The 19,707-nt window shown below is 38.8% G+C and overlaps 1 protein-coding gene across 1 annotated transcript; it reads right to left on the bottom strand.

Annotated features, from left to right (window-relative positions):
* Positions 1 to 14,230: 14,230 nt before the first annotated feature.
* Positions 14,231 to 18,551, bottom strand: LOC110531915 (zinc finger protein OZF-like). The gene is made up of 2 exons (XM_021615392.2): positions 17,966 to 18,551; positions 14,231 to 15,580 (listed from the first exon to the last, which is right to left on the bottom strand). The coding sequence occupies exons 1-2, from the start codon at positions 18,321 to 18,323 to the stop codon at positions 14,346 to 14,348; spliced, it is 1,593 nt and encodes a 530-aa protein (XP_021471067.1). The 5' UTR covers positions 18,324 to 18,551; the 3' UTR covers positions 14,231 to 14,345.
* Positions 18,552 to 19,707: the final 1,156 nt, after the last annotated feature.

The raw sequence follows: 19,707 nt of genomic DNA, 5'->3' as shown, positions 1-19,707 counted from the left end.
ATGGCTTTCTTCTTGCTACTCTTCCATAAAGGCCAGATTTGTGCAATATACGACTGATTGTTGTCCTATGGACAGAGTCTCCCACCTCAGCTGTAGATCTCTGCAGTTCATCCAGAGTGATCATGGGCCTCTTGGCTGCATCTCTGATCAGTCTTCTCCTTGTATGAGCTGAAAGTTTAGAGGGACGGCCAGGTCTTGGTAGATTTGCAGTGGTCTGATACTCCTTCCATTTCAATATTATCGCTTGCATAGTGCTCATTGGGATGTTTAAAGCTTGGGAAATCTTTTTGTATCCAAATCCGGCTTTAAACTCCTTCACAACAGTATCTCGGACCTGCCTGGTGTGTTCCTTGTTCTTCATGATGCTCTCTGCGCTTTTAACGGACCTCTGAGACTATCACAGTGCAGGTGCATTTATACGGAGACTTGATTACACACAGGTGGATTGTATTTATCATCATTAGTAATTTAGGTCAACATTGGATCATTCAGAGATCCTCACTGAACTTCTGGAGAGAGTTTGCTGCACTGAAAGTAAAGTAAATATCCAATAAATGTCGTTCCACTTCATGATTGTGTCCCACTTGTTGTTGATTCTTCACAAAAAAATACAGTTTTATATCTTTATGTTTGAAGCCTGAAATGTGGCAAAAGGTCGCAAAGTTCAAGGGGGCCGAATACTTTCGCAAGGCACTGTAAGTATTAGATTTAGACACCATTCACAATGCTGGCTGAGGTACGAGTAAAACATGACATAATATTTCCTAACCATTCACAATGCTGGCTGAGGTACGAGTAAAACATGACATTATTTCGGTAGGAAGGACAGTTTTACAAGGGTATGTTTGGCAGCATGAGTGGAGGATGCTTTGTTGCGAAATAGGAAGCCAATTCTAGATTTAACTTTGGATTGGAGATGTTTGATGTGAGTCTGGAAGGAGAGTTTACAGTCTAACCAGACACCTAGGTATTTGTAATTGTCCACATATTCTAAGTCAGAACCTTCCAGAGTAGTGATGTTGGACGGGCGGGCAGGTGCAGGCAGCGATCGGTTGAAGAAAATGCATTTTGTTTTACTTGTATTTAGGAGCAATAGGAGGCCACGGAAGGAGAGTTGTATGGCATTGAAGCTCATCTGGAGGGTTGTTAACACAGTGTCCAAAGAAGGGCCAGAAGTATACAGAATGGTGTCGTCTGCATAGTTGTGGATCAGAGACTCACCAGCAGCAAGAGCGACATCATTGATGTATACAGAGAAGAGAGTCGGTCCAATAATTGATCCCCGTGGCACCCCCATAGAGACAGCCAGAGAACCAGACAACAAGCCCTCCGATTTAACACACTGAACTCTATCGGAGAAGTAGTTGGTGAACCAGGCGAGGCAATAATTTGAGATACCAAGGCTATCGAGTCTGCCGATGAGGATGTGGTGATTGTCAATGAATACGGCTGCACAGTATTGTTTCTTATTGATAGCGGTTAAGATATCGTTTAGGACCTTGAGCGTGGCTGAGGTGCACCCATGACCAGCTCTGAAACCAGATTGCATAGTGAAGAAGGTATGGTGGGATTCGAAATGGTCGGTAATCTGTTTGTTGACTTGGCTTTTGAAGACCTTAGAAAGGCAGGGTAGGATAGATATAGGTCTGTAGCGGTTTGGGTCAAGAGTGTCCCCCCCTTTGAAGAGGGGGGTGACCGCAGCTGCTTTCTAATCTTTGGGAATCTCAGATTACACGAAAGAGAGGTTGAACAGGCTAGTAATAGGGGTTGCAACAATTTCGGCAGACCATTTTAGAAAGAAAGGGTCCAGCTTGTCTAGCCCGGCTGATTTGTAGGGGTCCAGATTTTGCAGCTTTTTCAGAACAACAGCTGACTGGATTTGGAGAAGGAGAAATGGTGAAGACTTGGGCGAGTTGCTGTGGGGGGTGCAGTGCTGTTGACCGGGGTAGGGGTAGCCAGGTGAAAAGCATGAGGTCGGCCGTAGAAAAATGCTTATTGAAATGATCAATTATAGTGGATTTATCGGTGGTGACGGTGTTTCCTGTCCTCAGTGCAGTTGGCAGCTGAGAGGAGGTGTTCTTATTCTCCATGGACTTTACAGTGTCCCAGAACTTTTTTGAGTTTGTGTTGCAGGAAGCAAATTTCTGCTTGAAAAAGCTAGCCTTGGCTTTTCTAACTGCCTGTGTATATTGGTTTCTAGCTTCCCTGAAAAGTTGTCACGGGGGCTGTTCGATGCTAATGCAGAACACCATAGGATGTTTTTGTGTTGGTTAAGGGCAGTCAGGTCTGGAGAAAACCAAGGGCTATATCTGTTCCTGGTTTTAAATGTATTGAATGGGGCATGATTATTTAAGATGATGAGGAAGGCATTTAAAAAAATAACCAGGCATCCTCTACTGACGGGATGAGGTCAATATCCTTCCAGGATACCCTGGCCAGGTCGGTTAGAAAGGCCTGCTCGCTGAAGTGTTTCAGGGAGCGTTTGACAGTGATGAGTGGAGGTCTTTTGACCGCTGACCCATTACAGATGCAGGCAATGAGGCAGTGATTGCTGAGATCTTGGTTGAAAACAGCAGAGGTGTATTTAGAGGGCAAGTTGGTTAGGATGATGTCTATGAGGGTGCCCGTGTTTACCGCTTTGGGGTGGTACCTGGTAGGTTCATTGATAACTTGTGTGAGATTGAGGGCATCAAGCTTAGATAGTAGGATGGCTGGGGTGTTAAGCATGTTCCAGTTTAGGTCGCCTAGCAGCACGAGCTCTGAAGATAGATGGGGGGCAATCAGTTTACATATGGTGTCCAGAGCACAGATGGGGGAAGAGGGTGGTCTATAGCAGGCGGCAACGGTGAGAGACTTGTTTTTATCGAGGTGGATTTTTAAAAGTAGAAGTTCAAATTGCTTTGGTACAGACCTGGATAGTAGGATAGCCTGCAGAGTTCTATCTTTGCAGTAGATTGCAACACCGCCCCCTTAGGCCGTTCTATCTTGTCTGAAAATGTTGTAGTTAGGAATGTAGATTTCAGAATTTTTGGTGGTTTCCGGGTTGGCAGTGTGTGTTAAAGCAGTGAATAAAACAAACTTAGGGAGGAGGCTTCTAATGTTAACATGCATGAAACCAAGGCTATTACAGTTACATAAGTCATCAAAAGAGAGCGCCTGGGGAATAGGAGTGGAGCTAGGCACTGCAGGGCCTGGATTCACCTCTACATCACCAGAGGAACAGAGGAGGAGTAGAATAAGGGTACGGCTAAAAGCTATGAGAATTGGTCGTCTAGAACGTCCGGAACAGAGAGTAAAAGGAGGTTTCTGGGGGCGATAAAATAGCTTCAAGGTATAATGTACAGACAAAGGTATGGTAGGATGTGAATACAGTGGAGGTAAACCTAGGTATTGAGTGATGATGAGAGAGATATTGTCTCTAGAAACCTAATTGAAACCAGGTGATGTCATCGCATGTGTGGGTGGTGGAACTGAAAGGTTGGATAAGGTATAGTGAGCAGGGCTAGAGGCTCTACAGTGAAATAAGCCAATAAACACTAACCAGAACAGCAATGGACAAGGCATATTGACATTAAGGAGAGGCATGCTTAGTAGAGGGATCATAATAGTCCAGTGAGTAGTGAGGTTGGTTGGGGTAATGGCGATTCAGACAGTTAGCTGAGCCATCGGTAGCAAGCTAGCATAGGATGGAGGTCTGTTTTTAGCCACCTTGTGCAATTCTGACAGTAGATTAGTGGGGTTCCGTGTGGGAGAGGGGATCAATCCAATTGGAAAAATATATATAGTTATAGTGAGCCAAGAAAAATTGTCCGATAGACCTATTCAGATAGCAGCCGATAAGACAGCTAACTATTAGCGGCCCGCAGATGGGCGTTCAGATAACGTCGCGACGGAGGGGACAGTTGGATAACTCCCTTGGGCAGAAACCATTGGTAGTCTAGTCGTGAAGGCCCGGTGGGGCTCCGCATCGGCTGTAAAACGGGTCCGGATAGGTGATTGTAGCCCAGGAGTGGCTGAAGGAACTCTTCAGCTGGCTAGCTCCGGAATAATTGATGTTTTCTCCGGGATCGACGTAAGCCAATAGTCACACGGATAGCAGCTAGCTAGCTGTGAGATCCAGGTGTAAATGTCTAGAGCTTTCGGTTGAAATCCGGGGATATGGAGAGAAAAAATAGGTCCGGTATGTTCTGGTCTGAGTCGCGTTGTACAAAACTGGCAATAGCTTTTTGAGCTAAAGGATAGCTGATGACCATCAACCGTGGTTTGCTGAATACTAACGTTAGCCAGTAAACTGGCTAGCTTCTGGTTAGCTTCTGCTTAGCTTCTTGCTAGCTTCTATTGTGGATTTCAGATTTGAGGTAAATAATTTTTAATTGGTGAGGCGGGTTGCAGGAGAGTGTTTTGAAGTTGAGTTTTTGGAAAATAAAATATATAAAGATATGCAAAGAAAGATGTAAATATATATATACACACACGGGACACAACAAGGCGAGGACAAAGGACGTCTGACTGCTATGCCATCTCGGAGAGCACTACAATTAGCTATAGTAACGTTATGGAAGCTATTCACAGAAAACCAGAATTATCTTCCTTATTCATTCTTAGTATGTTATATTATTATATAAATTATTTCAAGACATATTCAGAGCCAAAGAGACAGTTTCAAGTTGGATATTCGACGGATATTCGCCTTTAGTTTTTCTTACGTCCACCAACATCAGATTTCAATAGCTCTTTAACCATTACGCCTAAAACTTTCAAAACTGGTTTTAGCTAACCCGATGGCATAGACACAAATTGTACACTTTTTTTTGTCGATTTACATCTCGGACTATTTAAAATTATTTATTTACATTTTTGAATTTCAATAGCTCATTGGTCATGTGACCTAGTGACTTCAAACAAGGTTCAGAATGTCCACTCAGTGGGCTTACACATTGCACACCCTTTGGTCACTCCCAAAACCAATTCCTACTTTGGCCGCCTTTCCTTACAGTTCTCAGCTGCCAATGACTGGAACGAATTGCAAAAATCACTGAAGCTGGAGACTCATATCTCTCTCACTATCTTTAAGCATCAGCTATCAGAGCAGCTTACAGATCATTGCACCTGTACATAGCCCATCTGTAAATAGCCCATCCAACTCTCATCCCCATATTGTTTTTATTTGTTAATATTTTTTTTGCTCCTTTACTACACCCCAGTATCTCTACTTGCACATTCATCTTCTGCACATCTATCACTCCAGTGTTTATTTGCTAAATTGCAATTATTTCGCCACTACGGACTATTTATTGCCTTACCTCCCTAATCTTACCTCATTTTCACACACTGTATGTAGACTTTTCTATTGTGTTATTGACTGTATGTTTGTTTATTCCATGTGTAACTCTGTTGTTGTTTGTGTCACACTGCTTTGCTTTATCTTGGTGAAATAGAAAAATAAAAAAATAATCTATGTGGGAATGTCTTATGTCCGTCCTACATCTAGTGTTGGTACATGGAATATATATCAACTGCATAGATCATAAATTGCTATTGCAAATAGAAGTATTATGTTCAACAACTGACATTTTCAGATATTATTTTGACAAACACACTTTGGTGCTTACAATTCATTCTCTTTTGTCATAGATTTGGTGGGCACTGTCATCTGTGATATGACTTTCTTTAAGCAGGTACTGATGAAACTGTCACTTAATTTTTTTCTTTCTTAAAGCCTACAAATGCTCTACATTTATTCACTATGTGATAGGGTTAGATCCTATATGCTACTTTTATTATTGTCCTGTAAATGGTTCAGTGCCTACAATTTAGTCTGTGTTTAGAATGGGGCATAAAGGAAATTACCTCTACTACTAAATTACTACTAGATTAGAGTGATAAGGAAAACAGCATACAATTTGGCTTGTGTATTCATTTGCCTATAACTATTCAGAATTCCATTATGTTTACATAAAAAGAGAATACTTCAAAATGAGAAGATCCTGCCATGGAAAATACAACTTGGTGGGCAGAAAGTGGAAAGGAGTGGAAATAACTCACACCATGCAGCAGGACACCTTCAGCTGTGGGGTCTTTGAAATGCAGGTTTGATAGTTATATTTTCAATTGTGAATGGTTATGTGACAATATGAATTGTGAATGGTTATGTCACCCCAATATCCTCTGACCATGTTACTATGTAGTAACTATAAGTAGACCATGTTTCTCACCCTAATATCCTCTGACCATGTTACTATGTAGTAACTATTAGTAGACAATATTACTACCGGTATGTAGTAACTATTAGTAGACCGTGTTACTATGTAGTAACTATTAGTAGACCGTGTTACTATGTAGTAACTATTAGTAGACCGTGTTACTATGTAGTAACTATTAGTAGACCGTGTTACTATGTAGTAACTATTAGTAGACCATGTTACTATGTAGTAACTATTAGTAGACCACGTTACTATGTAGTAACTATTAGTAGACCATGTTACTATGTAGTAACTATTAGTAGACCATGTTTCTATGTAGTAACTATTAGTAGACCACGTTACTATGTAGTAACTATTAGTAGACCATATTACTACCGGTATGTAGTAACTATTAGTAGACCATGTTTCTATGTAGTAACTATTAGTAGACCATGTTACTATGTAGTAACTATTAGTAGACCGTGTTACTATGTAGTAACTATTAGTAGACCATGTTACTATGTAGTAACTAATAGTAGACCATGTTTCTATGTAGTAACTATTAGTAGACCACGTTTCTATGTAGTAACTATTAGTAGACCACATTACTATGTAGTAACTATTAGTAGACCATGGTTCTATGTAGTAACTATTATTCGAACATGTTACTATGTAGTAACTATTCGTAGACCATGTTTCTATGTAGTAACTATTAGTAGACCATGTTATTATGTAGTAACTATTAGTAGACCATGTTACTATGTAGTAACTTTTAGTAGACCATGTTACTATGTAGTAACTATTATTAGACCATGTTTCTATGAAGTAACTATTAGTAGAACATGTTTCTCACCCTAATATCCTCTGACCATGTTACTATGTAGTAACTATTAGTAGACCATGTTTCTCACCCTAATATCCTCTGACCATGTTACTATGTAGTAACTATTAGTAGACCATGTTACTATGTAGTAACTATTAGTAGACCATATTACTACCGGTATGTAGTAACTATTAGTAGACCGTGTTACTATGTAGTAACTATTAGTAGACCGTGTTACTATGTAGTAACTATTAGTAGACCGTGTTACTATGTAGTAACTATTAGTAGACCATGTTACTATGTAGTAACTATTAGTAGACCACGTTACTATGTAGTAACTATTAGTAGACCATGTTACTATGTAGTAACTATTAGTAGACCATATTACTACCGGTATGTAGTAACTATTAGTAGACCGTGTTTCTATGTAGTAACTATTAGTAGACCATGTTTCTATGTAGTAACTATTAGTAGACCATGTTACTATGCAGTAACTATTAGTAGACAATATTACTACCGGTATGTAGTAACTATTAGTAGACCGTGTTACTATGTAGTAACTATTAGTAGACCGTGTTACTATGTAGTAACTATTAGTAGACCGTGTTACTATGTAGTAACTATTAGTAGACCGTGTTACTATGTAGTAACTATTAGTAGACCATGTTACTATGTAGTAACTATTAGTAGACAATATTACTACCGGTATGTAGTAACTATTAGTAGACCGTGTTACTATGTAGTAACTATTAGTAGACCGTGTTACTATGTAGTAACTATTAGTAGACCGTGTTACTATGTAGTAACTATTAGTAGACCGTGTTACTATGTAGTAACTATTAGTAGACCATGTTACTATGTAGTAACTATTAGTAGACCACGTTACTATGTAGTAACTATTAGTAGACCATGTTACTATGTAGTAACTATTAGTAGACCATGTTTCTATGTAGTAACTATTAGTAGACCACGTTACTATGTAGTAACTATTAGTAGACCATATTACTACCGGTATGTAGTAACTATTAGTAGACCATGTTTCTATGTAGTAACTATTAGTAGACCATGTTACTATGTAGTAACTATTAGTAGACCATGTTACTATGTAGTAACTAATAGTAGACCATGTTTCTATGTAGTAACTATTAGTAGACCACGTTTCTATGTAGTAACTATTAGTAGACCACATTACTATGTAGTAACTATTAGTAGACCATGGTTCTATGTAGTAACTATTATTCGAACATGTTACTATGTAGTAACTATTCGTAGACCATGTTTCTATGTAGTAACTATTAGTAGACCATGTTATTATGTAGTAACTATTAGTAGACCATGTTACTATGTAGTAACTATTAGTAGACCATGTTACTATGTAGTAACTATTATTAGACCATGTTCCTATGAAGTAACTATTAGTAGACCATGTTTCTCACCCTAATATCCTCTGACCATGTTACTATGTAGTAACTATTAGTAGACCATGTTTCTCACCCTAATATCCTCTGACCATGTTACTATGTAGTAACTATTAGTAGACCATGTTACTATGTAGTAACTATTAGTAGACCATATTACTACCGGTATGTAGTAACTATTAGTAGACCGTGTTACTATGTAGTAACTATTAGTAGACCGTGTTACTATGTAGTAACTATTAGTAGACCGTGTTACTATGTAGTAACTATTAGTAGACCATGTTACTATGTAGTAACTATTAGTAGACCACGTTACTATGTAGTAACTATTAGTAGACCATGTTACTATGTAGTAACTATTAGTAGACCATATTACTACCGGTATGTAGTAACTATTAGTAGACCATGTTTCTATGTAGTAACTATTAGTAGACCATGTTTCTATGTAGTAACTATTAGTAGACCATGTTACTATGCAGTAACTATTAGTAGACCGTGTTACTATGTAGTAACTATTAGTAGACCATGTTACTATGTAGTAACTAATAGTAGACCATGTTTCTATGTAGTAACTATTAGTAGACCACGTTTCTATGTAGTAACTATTAGTAGACCACATTACTATGTAGTAACTATTAGTAGACCATGGTTCTATGTAGTAACTATTATTCGAACATGTTACTATGTAGTAACTATTCGTAGACCATGTTTCTATGTAGTAACTATTAGTAGACCATGTTAGTATGTAGTAACTATTAGTAGACCATGTTATTATGTAGTAACTATTAGTAGACCACATTTCTATGTAGTAACTAATAGTAGACCATGTTACTATGTAGCAACTATTAGTAGACCATGTTACTATGTAGTAACTATTAGTAGACCATGTTTCTATGAAGTAACTATTAGTAGACCATGTTTCTATGAAGTAACTATTAGTAGACCATGTTACTATGTAGTAACTATTAGTAGACCATGTTATTATGTAGAAACTATTAGTAGACCATATTACTATGTAGTAACTATTAGTAGACCATGTTACTATGTAGTAACTATTAGTAGACCATGTTACTATGTAGTAACTATTAGTAGACCATATTACTACTGGTATGTAGTAACTATTAGTAGACCATGTTACTATGTAGTAACTAATTGTAGACCTTGTTACTATGTAGTAACTATTAGTAGACCGTGTTACTATGTAGTAACTATTAGTAGACCGTGTTACTATGTAATAACTATTAGTAGACCGTGTTACTATGTAGTAACTATTAGTAGACCATGTTACTATGTAGTAACTATTAGTAGACCATAGTACTATGTAGTAACTATTAGTAGACCATGTTACCATGTAGTAACTATTAGTAGACCATGTTTCTCACCCTAATATACTCTGGGAAGTGCCCATATTCATGGAATTGTACTTTATAGTTGGCTTGGCCAGCAGCATCAGGAAACTTGACATAAAGACTCCTCAGTTCACAAATGGCCCTGCAGACTTTGTGAACAATTAAACACACAGTTGCTTCACTGACACCACACAAATCACCAGTTTCACGATGAAAGATTCCAGATGCCAAAAACCTCAAAGTGATCAGAACTTGGAGAGAATTGGGTGAAGGCCTTCCTCATTGGGACAGAGAGGGAAGTCGAGGCTCAAGCAGAGATATTATCTCCAATGCATTTTCTTTGTACATACGAAAGCGGTCTCAAAGTAATTTAATGGATTACTCCTATCTATAAGTACTGGTCTGACCTCTGTAGTGCATGTTGGTCTTCATTTAGACATTCCAAATAGACCAGACCACAAACAGCACGAAGCAGAAGTTTCCCTGTAACATGGTGGAGAGGTCAGTGGGGTAGGGAAGTCTGAAGGATCCCGGATAGCACGGACTACAGTGGAGACTATTTCACTTTCAGTTTCGTCCACCAACTTCAAACATCCATAAAAACTACTTGTTTTAATTGAAAATGTATTTCACAACGATTTAGATGGTACAATGATTCCCTACACTATTCAGTACTTGTTTTCTCACATAAACTGAAATTGATTGAAGAGTGTAGATTTCTACATTGACTGCTTGCCCCAGTCTGCCATTGTTGGTTGAGAATGAGATGACCACGGCTTTTAGTGACACCGCTGGCAGAGAGGGAGGGTTTTCCCATCTTGACAACAGAAGACAGTCTGGCTTTTGCTGTCAAACAAAAATGTGAAGGAATATTGTGAAACAATATCATTCCACTATAAATGCAGATATTATGGACATTTTATTTAAAGAATGTAATTAAATTATAATTGTAGCTCCTTTAATTTAGACCCAAAATGTATTTGCTGTAATGTGTGCCATTGCCCGGCTATTAAAAGGGACAGGCGACTATTTGAGACTCAGCCTTTAAATTAAGTTTTATGGAATGTTAACTTTGATTGTCTTCAATGAAAATGACAGACCTTTCAAACATGGAATGCAACGTTGTATGGAACATTATTGTCAAGTGACTTGATGTCTACGGTGCCAAAGAGATTGATAGTTGGAAGTGTTGGGAGTGTCGAGTGTGTTGAAAAAAGGTTATGAGGGGCCTTACTACTCTAGCGACTCCTTGTGGTGCCTGCAGGCTGACCTCGGTAATCAGGTGAACAGTGTTTCCTCCGACAGCTTCCGGGTTAAGCGGGCAGGTGTTAAGAAGCACGGTTTGGCGGGTCATATTTCAGAGGACGCATGACTCGACCTTCGCCTCCTGCACCCGTAGGGGAGTTGCAGCGATGAGACAATATTTTTATTTTACCTTTATTTATACAGGTTTTTCTCATTGAGATAACATCTCTTTTCCAAGAGAGACCTGGTCCAATAGCAGCAGGGGGAACAACGTTTCAGACAAAACAACTTACATACACTAACACAACATTAAACAAAGCTATAAACACACATACAGTACAACAAAAACATTTTACGTTAAAAACACGAAAGTCTTGACTAAAAACAGCTGTCCTAAAAACAATTACACTCTTCTATGAGATATACATCGATGAAGTGTTTAAACTCCACCAACGAAACTAGATCATCACATTTTAAAATGTTCAGGAGAGAATTCCAGGACAACTAGAACTATTTCTACCATGACCTGCTCTAATTTTTAGTACTGTTAGAAGCAAATCAGAATGGGACCGTAATTGATATTTATTTACCGACCTGACTAAAAAAGAACAGAGATAAAATGGCATTTTACCCAATATGGCCTTGTAAATCAGTGTATACCAGTGTTTAAGCCTACGTAAGGTCAATGACGACCAGCCAACAGCGCTGTAGACATCACAATATCGAAAGTGGGGAGAAAAAACGGTGGTAAATTATTTAAAAAATGCTGAAATTGGTTGCATTTACAACAACGTCACTGAGCACCATCACTATCTTTCCTTCGCTGATTAAGTGTTTAAACTCCACCAATGAAACTAGATCAAATTTTAAAATCGAAATTGGGGAGAAAAAACGGGGGTAAAATTATAAAAAATGCAGAAATTGGTTGTTCCACACCATTTGCAACAACGTCACTGAGCACCATCACTATCTTTCCTTCGTGGATCTCCTGCAATGTTTACATATCTGACATTACTTATCTCATATGTATATACTGCATTCTATCCTATTCTACGTATTACTCATCTCATACGTATATACTATATTCTATCCCATTCTACTGTATCTTAGTCTATGCATTACTCATCTCATACGTATATACTGTATTCTATCCCATTCTACTGTATCTTAGTCTATGCATTACTCATCTCATATGTATATACTGTATTCTATCCTATTCTACTGTATCTTTGTCTATGTATAACTCATCTCATATGTATATACTGTATTCTATCCTATTCTACTGTATCTTAGTCTATGCATTACTCATTTCATATCTTAGTCTACGCTGCTCTGACATCGCTCGTCAAAATATTTATATTTTCTTAACTCCATTCCTTTAGATTGTGTGTATTGTTAGAAATGACTTGCTAGATATTACTGGACTGTTGGAGCCAGAAACACAAGCATTTCGCTACACCCGCAATAACATCTGCTAAACATGTGTATGTGACAAATAAAATGTGATTTGAAGTATATACAGTTGAAGTCAGAAGTTTACAGTGCCTTGCGAAAGTATTCGGCCCCCTTGAACTTTGCGACCTTTTGCCACATTTCAGGCTTCAAACATAAAGATATAAAACTGTATTTTTTTGTGAAGAATCAACAACAAGTGGGACACAATCATGAAGTGGAACAACATTTATTGGATATTTCAAACTTTTTTAACAAATCAAAAACTGAAAAATTGGGCATGCAAAATTATTCAGCCCCCTTAAGTTAATACTTTGTAGCCCCACCTTTTGCTGCGATTACAGCTGTAAGTCGCTTGGGGTATGTCTCTATCAGTTTTGCACATCGAGAGACTGACATTTTTTCCCATTCCTCCTTGCAAAACAGCTCGAGCTCAGTGAGGTTGGGTGGAGAGCATTTGTGAACAGCAATTTTCAGTTCTTTCCACAGATTCTCGATTGGATTCAGGTCTGGACTTTGACTTGGCCATTCCAACACCTGGATATGTTTATTTTTGAACCATTCCATTGTAGATTTTGCTTTATGTTTTGGATCATTGTCTTGTTGGAAGACAAATCTCCGTCCCAGTCTCAGGTCTTTTGCAGACTCCATCAGGTTTTCTTCCAGAATGGTCCTGTATTTGGCTCCATCCATCTTCCCATCAATTTTAACCATCTTCCCTGTCCCTGCTGAAGAAAAGCAGGCCCAAACCATGATGCTGCCACCACCATGTTTGACAGTGGGGCTGGTGTGTTCAGCTGTGTTGCTTTTACGCCAAAAATAACGTTTTGCATTGTTGCCAAAAAGTTCAATTTTGGTTTCATCTGACCAGAGCACCTTCTTCCACATGTTTGGTGTGTCTCCCAGGTGGCTTGTGGCAAACTTTAAACGACACTTTTTATGGATATCTTTAAGAAATGGCTTTCTTCTTGCCACTCTTCCATAAAGGCCAGATTTGTGCAATATACAACTGATTGTTGTCCTATGGACAGAGTCTCCCACCTCAGCTGTAGATCTCTGCAGTTCATCCAGAGTGATCATGGGCCTCTTGGCTGCATCTCTGATCAGTCTTCTCCTTGTATGAGCTGAAAGTTTAGAGGGACGGCCAGGTCTTGGTAGATTTGCAGTGGTCTGATACTCCTTCCATTTCAATATTATCGCTTGCACAGTGCTACTTGGGATGTTTAAAGCTTAGGAAATATTTTTGTATCCAAATCCGGCTTTAAACTTCTTCACAACAGTATCTCGGACCTGCCTGGTGTGTTCCTTGTTCTTCATGATGCTCTCTGCGCTTTTAACGGACCTCTGAGACTATCACAGTGCAGGTGCATTTATACGGAGACTTGATTACACACAGGTGGATTGTATTTATCATCATTAGTCATTTAGGTCAACATTGGATCATTCAGAGATCCTCACTGAACTTCTGGAGAGAGTTTGCTGCACTGAAAGTAAAGGGGCTGAATAATTTTGCACGCCCAATTTTTCAGTTTTTGATTTGTTAAAAAAGTTTGAAATATCCAATAAATGTCGTTCCACTTCATGATTGTGTCCCACTTGTTGTTGATTCTTCACAAAAAATACAGTTTTATATCTTTATGTTTGAAGCCTGAAATGTGGCAAAAGGTCGCAAAGTTCAAGGGGGCCGAATACTTTCGCAAGGCACTGTACATACACCTCAGCCAAATACATTTAAACCCAGTTTTTCACAATACCTGACATTTAATCCTAGGTCTGGTGTTGGAGATCATTCTACACTCTGTGTTCTACTACCCAGGTCTGGTGTTGGAGGTCATTCTACACTCTGTGTTCTACTACCCAGGTCTGGTGTTGGAGATCATTCTACACTCTGTGGATCTCCTGCATGTATTTTCTGATGTTTAATCAGACCACTTGAATGAGAGTATCTCTTGCCACACTGATTACAGCTATAAGGCTTTTCTCCTGTGTGTGTTCTCTGGTGCTCTTTAAGGCGTTCTCCCCGAGAAAAGTTTTTCCCACATTGCTCAAAGCTACATGACTGCTCTCCTGTGTGTGTTCTCTGGTGTGATACCAGGTTGCTTGCCTGAGTAAAACTCTTGCCACACTGATCACAGCTATAAGGCTTCTCTCCTGTGTGTGTTCTCTGGTGTGTTTTCAGATTACTTGAATGAGTAAAACTCTTCCCACATTGATTACAGCTATAAGGCTTCTCTCCTGTGTGTGTTCTCTGGTGTCCTTTAAGGTGTCCTATCCGAGAAAAGATTTTCCCACATTGCTCACAGCTATATGACTGCCCTCCTGTGTGTGTTCTCTGGTGTGATAACAGCTTGCTTAACTGAGTAAAACTCTTTCCACAATGATCACAGCTATAAGGCTTCTCTACTGTGTGTGTTCTCTGGTGTCCTTTAAGGTACCCTATTCGAGAAAAGTTTTTCCCACATTGCTCACAGCTATATGGCTTCTCTCCTGTGTGTGTTCTCTGGTGTAGTAGCAGATTTCTTGAATTAGTAAAACTCTTGCCACACTGATCACAGCTATACGGCTGGTCTCCTGTGTGTGTTCTCTGGTGTGACACCAGGTTGGTTGACCGAGTAAAACCCTTGCCACACTGATCACAGCTATATGGCTGCTCTCCTGTGTGTGTTCTCTGGTGTGATACCAGGCTACTTGACTGAGTAAACCTCTTGCCACACTGATCACAGCTATAGGGTTTCTCTCCTGTGTGTGTTCTCTGGTGTGATACCAGGTTGGTTGACTGAGTAAAACTCTTGCCACACTGATCACAGCTGTAAGGTTGCTCTCTTGTGTGTGTTCTCTGGTGTGTTTTCAGATTACTTGAATTAGTAAAACTCTTCCCACATTGATTACAGCTATAAGGTTTCTCTCCTGTGTGTATTCGCTGGTGTATTTTAAGTTTAGATGAAGATTTGCAATGTTTCCCACAGTCAGAGCAGCAGTGAGGTTTCTTTCCTTTGGGTCTCTGCTGGTGTTTCTTGAGGAGTTCTGATCTGGAGAGACTCTTCTCTGCCTCGTCAGCATCATGATGTTGTTGAGGCTTCCCAGAGGATCCAAGATAGTCCCGTCGCTCTCCTGTGTAAATGACAACGTCAGACAGACGGTTACAGGCCCGCAACAGCAGAAATCCACTGTTTTTTTGAGGCAAAAGGTGATGCCCAGAGCATACCCATGAAGTTGTACAACAATTGCCGTCTGTTAAATTATTTGACAATTACGACAGTCAAGTTAGCAACAATCATATTTTGTCTTGTTTTCATATTAGTGGTAACTAGAAATAAGTTATTCAAGTTGTTGAAATCCTAAGCAGCGTGCCAGACGACTTTTGGTCTCCAATATAGGCCCCGTTTCTGTGTTAGCTAGAATTGCAGCACGAGGGCGATGCACACACAATTTAATTGCAGAAACACCTTCCCGCTAATTAGGAAACTGATAGTTATGGATGTAGTATATCTGCCTGGAGCAAAAATGGTAAGCGAACATTTTAGTTTTTCACAATGTATTCTGAATATTACTATCAGTGCTACTCAAGGAAACTCACATTAAGTTCTGTGTCGCTATATAATAATTCACCACCGTGGGGGAAAACTCAGGGGAGTTCTCATAGGCTGACAGCAAAAATAGCATCCATTTCCAGGTTGCTTATGAGTGCATTTCACATTACTTTTGGATTATAAGGCTCGCTTGAATCACCTGCTTAATATGTTTGTGTTATTGTCCCAAATCAACTGCTTTAAACTTAAACACTTCAACTAGAAAAATGCTCTTTGGCTAGCTTTGCCGTCAGCCTGACAATAAGGGTTTGTACACTAAGTGTTTAGCAAATTGGCCCATAACTTCCCCTAACAATAACATAGACCCACCGTTGACCCATAACTTCACCTGACAACATAGACCTACTGTAGGACCCATAACTGCACCTAACAACAACATAGACCTACTGTAGGACCCATAACTTCACCTAACAATAATATAGACCTAGGACTATAAATCATTTCATATTTCAAGTGAAACATGGAAACTAAAATGTCTTTGTCATCACATTTCATAACCAGATAATTTTGTCAATAATCCCACTAGGCTACTCTGTAATGTGTTGTCATTCTAAATTTCCTGAATAAAAGAAAATAGCTCTGTGTGTTGTACAATAGCCTATCCATCAAGGAACAGTTCTCTACACATTATGAGCTAAGTATCTCTGTATCCAAACAGACTTAACGAGACCCCACTATAAATCAAGCAGACAATAACATTATAAACACCAATTTGTTAGGGATGTTGGATCCAACGTGGAGCACAGCATAACTGTCTTTACCAATGTAATGAATGAAGAAGCACGTTGGTTGTTGTTGCATGTCGTGATGTTTGTCATTTGACTGGAATTTGAAAATTATTTCCTGGATCAGCTGATGATAGTTGAACATGTGACTAACTAAACAGCTACAGTATTATGAATGATGAGTAATTATTGAAGAACAGCATTAATGACAGTATCTGTTTGGGTGCTGTCAATAAAGTTAAGGTGACTCTCGATTAGAACCATTGGATTTTGCATACTCTGAAATTATTTAAAATTTCTGTGCCCATGAAAACTGTTTCCCCAGCGTAATACAGGGAAACACTAAATGTTACGTAGGTAGAGTGCATTTCAGAGATCTGAATACAAACAACTGTACTAACAGGACAATAACCTAAACCTGGCCTAGTTACAGTTTGGACTTAAATAGTCTTGAAAGTCATGGCTTTCTAGCAAAGATCAACAACCAACTTGACAGAACAGGAAGGATTTAAAAAATAATAATCAATATTCACATGAAGATCAGTCGTCTATTGGATGACATCACGACTTCCCATCAAGCCAACTCCTTGAATGCCTTACTATGACATCACTCCTGGGGCGTGTGGTTAGAGAGTTGGACTTGTAACCAAAAGGTTGCAAGATTTAATCCCCGAGCTGACAAGGTAAACATCTGTCGTTCTGCCCCTGAACAAGGCAGTTAACCCACTGTTCCTAGGCCGTAATTGAAAATAAGAATTTGTTCTTAACTGACTTGCCTAGTTTAACAAAGGTAAAATAAAAACTCACTCCTTCAAGTTTGCAGTTGTCTAAAAAAAACACTATTTTGCTCAAAACATATATTTGTTTCCCTTTAGTGTGTTTATACTTTACTGTATTTATATATCACCTTTCAACAGGAAAAGTTAAAATCACTAGAGGACATCATGAACAATTCCCGACAGTACAAAAACATATTCAAGTGTAGAGCGCCCTTTTAAATGTCACATTAGTTCAACAACTGCAAAGTTTGTGTCCCTGATTTATAAGATAGTACTCACTGTATGTACTCACTGTATTTACTGGTGTTAATCAGATCAATGTCCCTGTTTTATAAGAGAGTACTCACTGTATTTACTGGTGTTAATCAGATCAATGTCCCCGTTTTATAAGATAGTACTCACTGTATTTACTGGTGTTAATCAGATCTCCAGTCTTCTCTTCTTCATCCTCCTCTAATGTGACAGTAATCTCCCCCTCTTCATCCTTCATTCCAAAAACGTCTTCTTTCACTTCATCCTCCACTTCCAAAACTGTATCTTCCTCCTTTTCTTTCACAGTAACATCCTCCTCGTCTTTCACTCTGAAGGAGTCTTTCTCTGTAACGTCTTTCTCTTCTTCTTTCACTGTAACAGCCTCACCCTCTACTTGTTTTTGTATTGTAACAGCCTCCTCTTCATCCTCGTCTTTGACGAGAGCTTCCTTCTCCATCCAGCAGCCCAGCTCTTCTTTAGCAGGAGGAGAGTAGCTTAGTGAACTCATGGTCGGGGATAATAGCTGGTTAGCATTAGCGACTAGACTAGTGCTAACTTAACCAGCCAGCTAGTTGACTTACAACGTATATATTAAATTAAATGGGGTAGCTAGTTGTTCCCACATAAGTACATGTAAAGCATAGTGGCAAATAAACCACGAAATTGTCTAAAGAACTTGAATGTTCCGACTTTGTTGGCTTGCGAGCTACGGAGGTGGCTGCATTTGTTGAAGTGTTCCGTCCACTAGAATATACGTCACAGTAGAAACATGGCCTGAAAGACACATATCGCCATCTGCTGTCTGGAGGGAGTCAACGCAGTTGAGGGGGGAAAACGTTTTTATTTCTTTATTGAATTATAATATTATAAAGCAGTTTAGGGAAACGTTTTTCTCTCTATTAAATAAGAATATTATATCAACATGTACAAAGAGCAACAAGTGTTGTTTGGTTAGTTCAGATTTTTTACGAGATTTTAAAACAAACTCTACATCTACTCCACATCTGTATTTCTGATTCAGTCAAATAACTAGATATCAAAATATGCACCTAGTTATTGATACCCTTGATAAAGATTAGCAAAATTTACTGTATAAAATAAATAAACTACTCACTACCAGGATATTTTGGCCCAAAACCTGGTTACCTCTCTGCTAGGAGGCTGAAACTTGGCCATAAGTGGATCTTCCAGCAAGACACATCAACATCCACGAAGACATTGTTAATTGGGCACAAAATCAACATTTTCAATGGCCATCTTCAGTCTTCGGACTTGAATTCCATTGAAAACTGTGGTTTGAATTGAACAGGGCAGTCCACAAGCGCAGACAAAATAAATCAAGGACCTGGAGAGATTCTGAATGGCGGAATGGCCTAAGATCCCACCCAATGTGTTCTCTAATCTCATAAAACATTTCAGTGTCATTATCCTCCCAGGGGGAGGGTGCTGGAGTTTTGAAAACATGGGTAGCAATAATTCAGACACCTTCATTTTGAGAATTACATGTTAAACAATACATCATGTATGTATATGTATATAATGTATATAATATAATGTATATAATGAACATGTATATAATGAACAGACTACATCTATACTGCTCCTACATGGTGTAACAATACATCATGTAAATGTATATAATGAACAGACTAGGTCTATACTGCTCCTACATAGTGTAACAATACATAATGTAGATGTATTTAATGAACAGACTAGGTCTATACTGCTCCTACAGTGCATTCAGAAAGTATTCAAACCCCTTCAATTGTTCTACATTTTGTTACGTTACCATGTCAGCCTTATTCTAAAATGGATTAAAAAATACTCATCAAACTACACACAATACCCCATAACACGTTTTTTTTTTTTTTTTTTTTGCTAATTTATTAAAA

Source organism: Oncorhynchus mykiss, chromosome 9, assembly GCF_013265735.2.
Source record: "Oncorhynchus mykiss isolate Arlee chromosome 9, USDA_OmykA_1.1, whole genome shotgun sequence".
NCBI lineage: Eukaryota > Metazoa > Chordata > Actinopteri > Salmoniformes > Salmonidae > Oncorhynchus > Oncorhynchus mykiss.
Note: the sequence above shows the minus strand (reverse complement) of the source record. Positions and strands in the feature narration are given on the sequence as shown.

Excerpts from the sequence above, each read along its gene's own strand:
- LOC110531915 (XM_021615392.2), bottom strand. The coding sequence starts at position 18,323 with ATGAGTTCACTAAGCTACTCTCCTCCTGCTAAAGAAGAGCTGGGCTGC. Across the intron at positions 15,581-17,965 it reads GATTAACACCAGTAAATACA|GAGAGCGACGGGACTATCTT; the intron begins GTGAGTACTATC and ends TCATTTACACAG.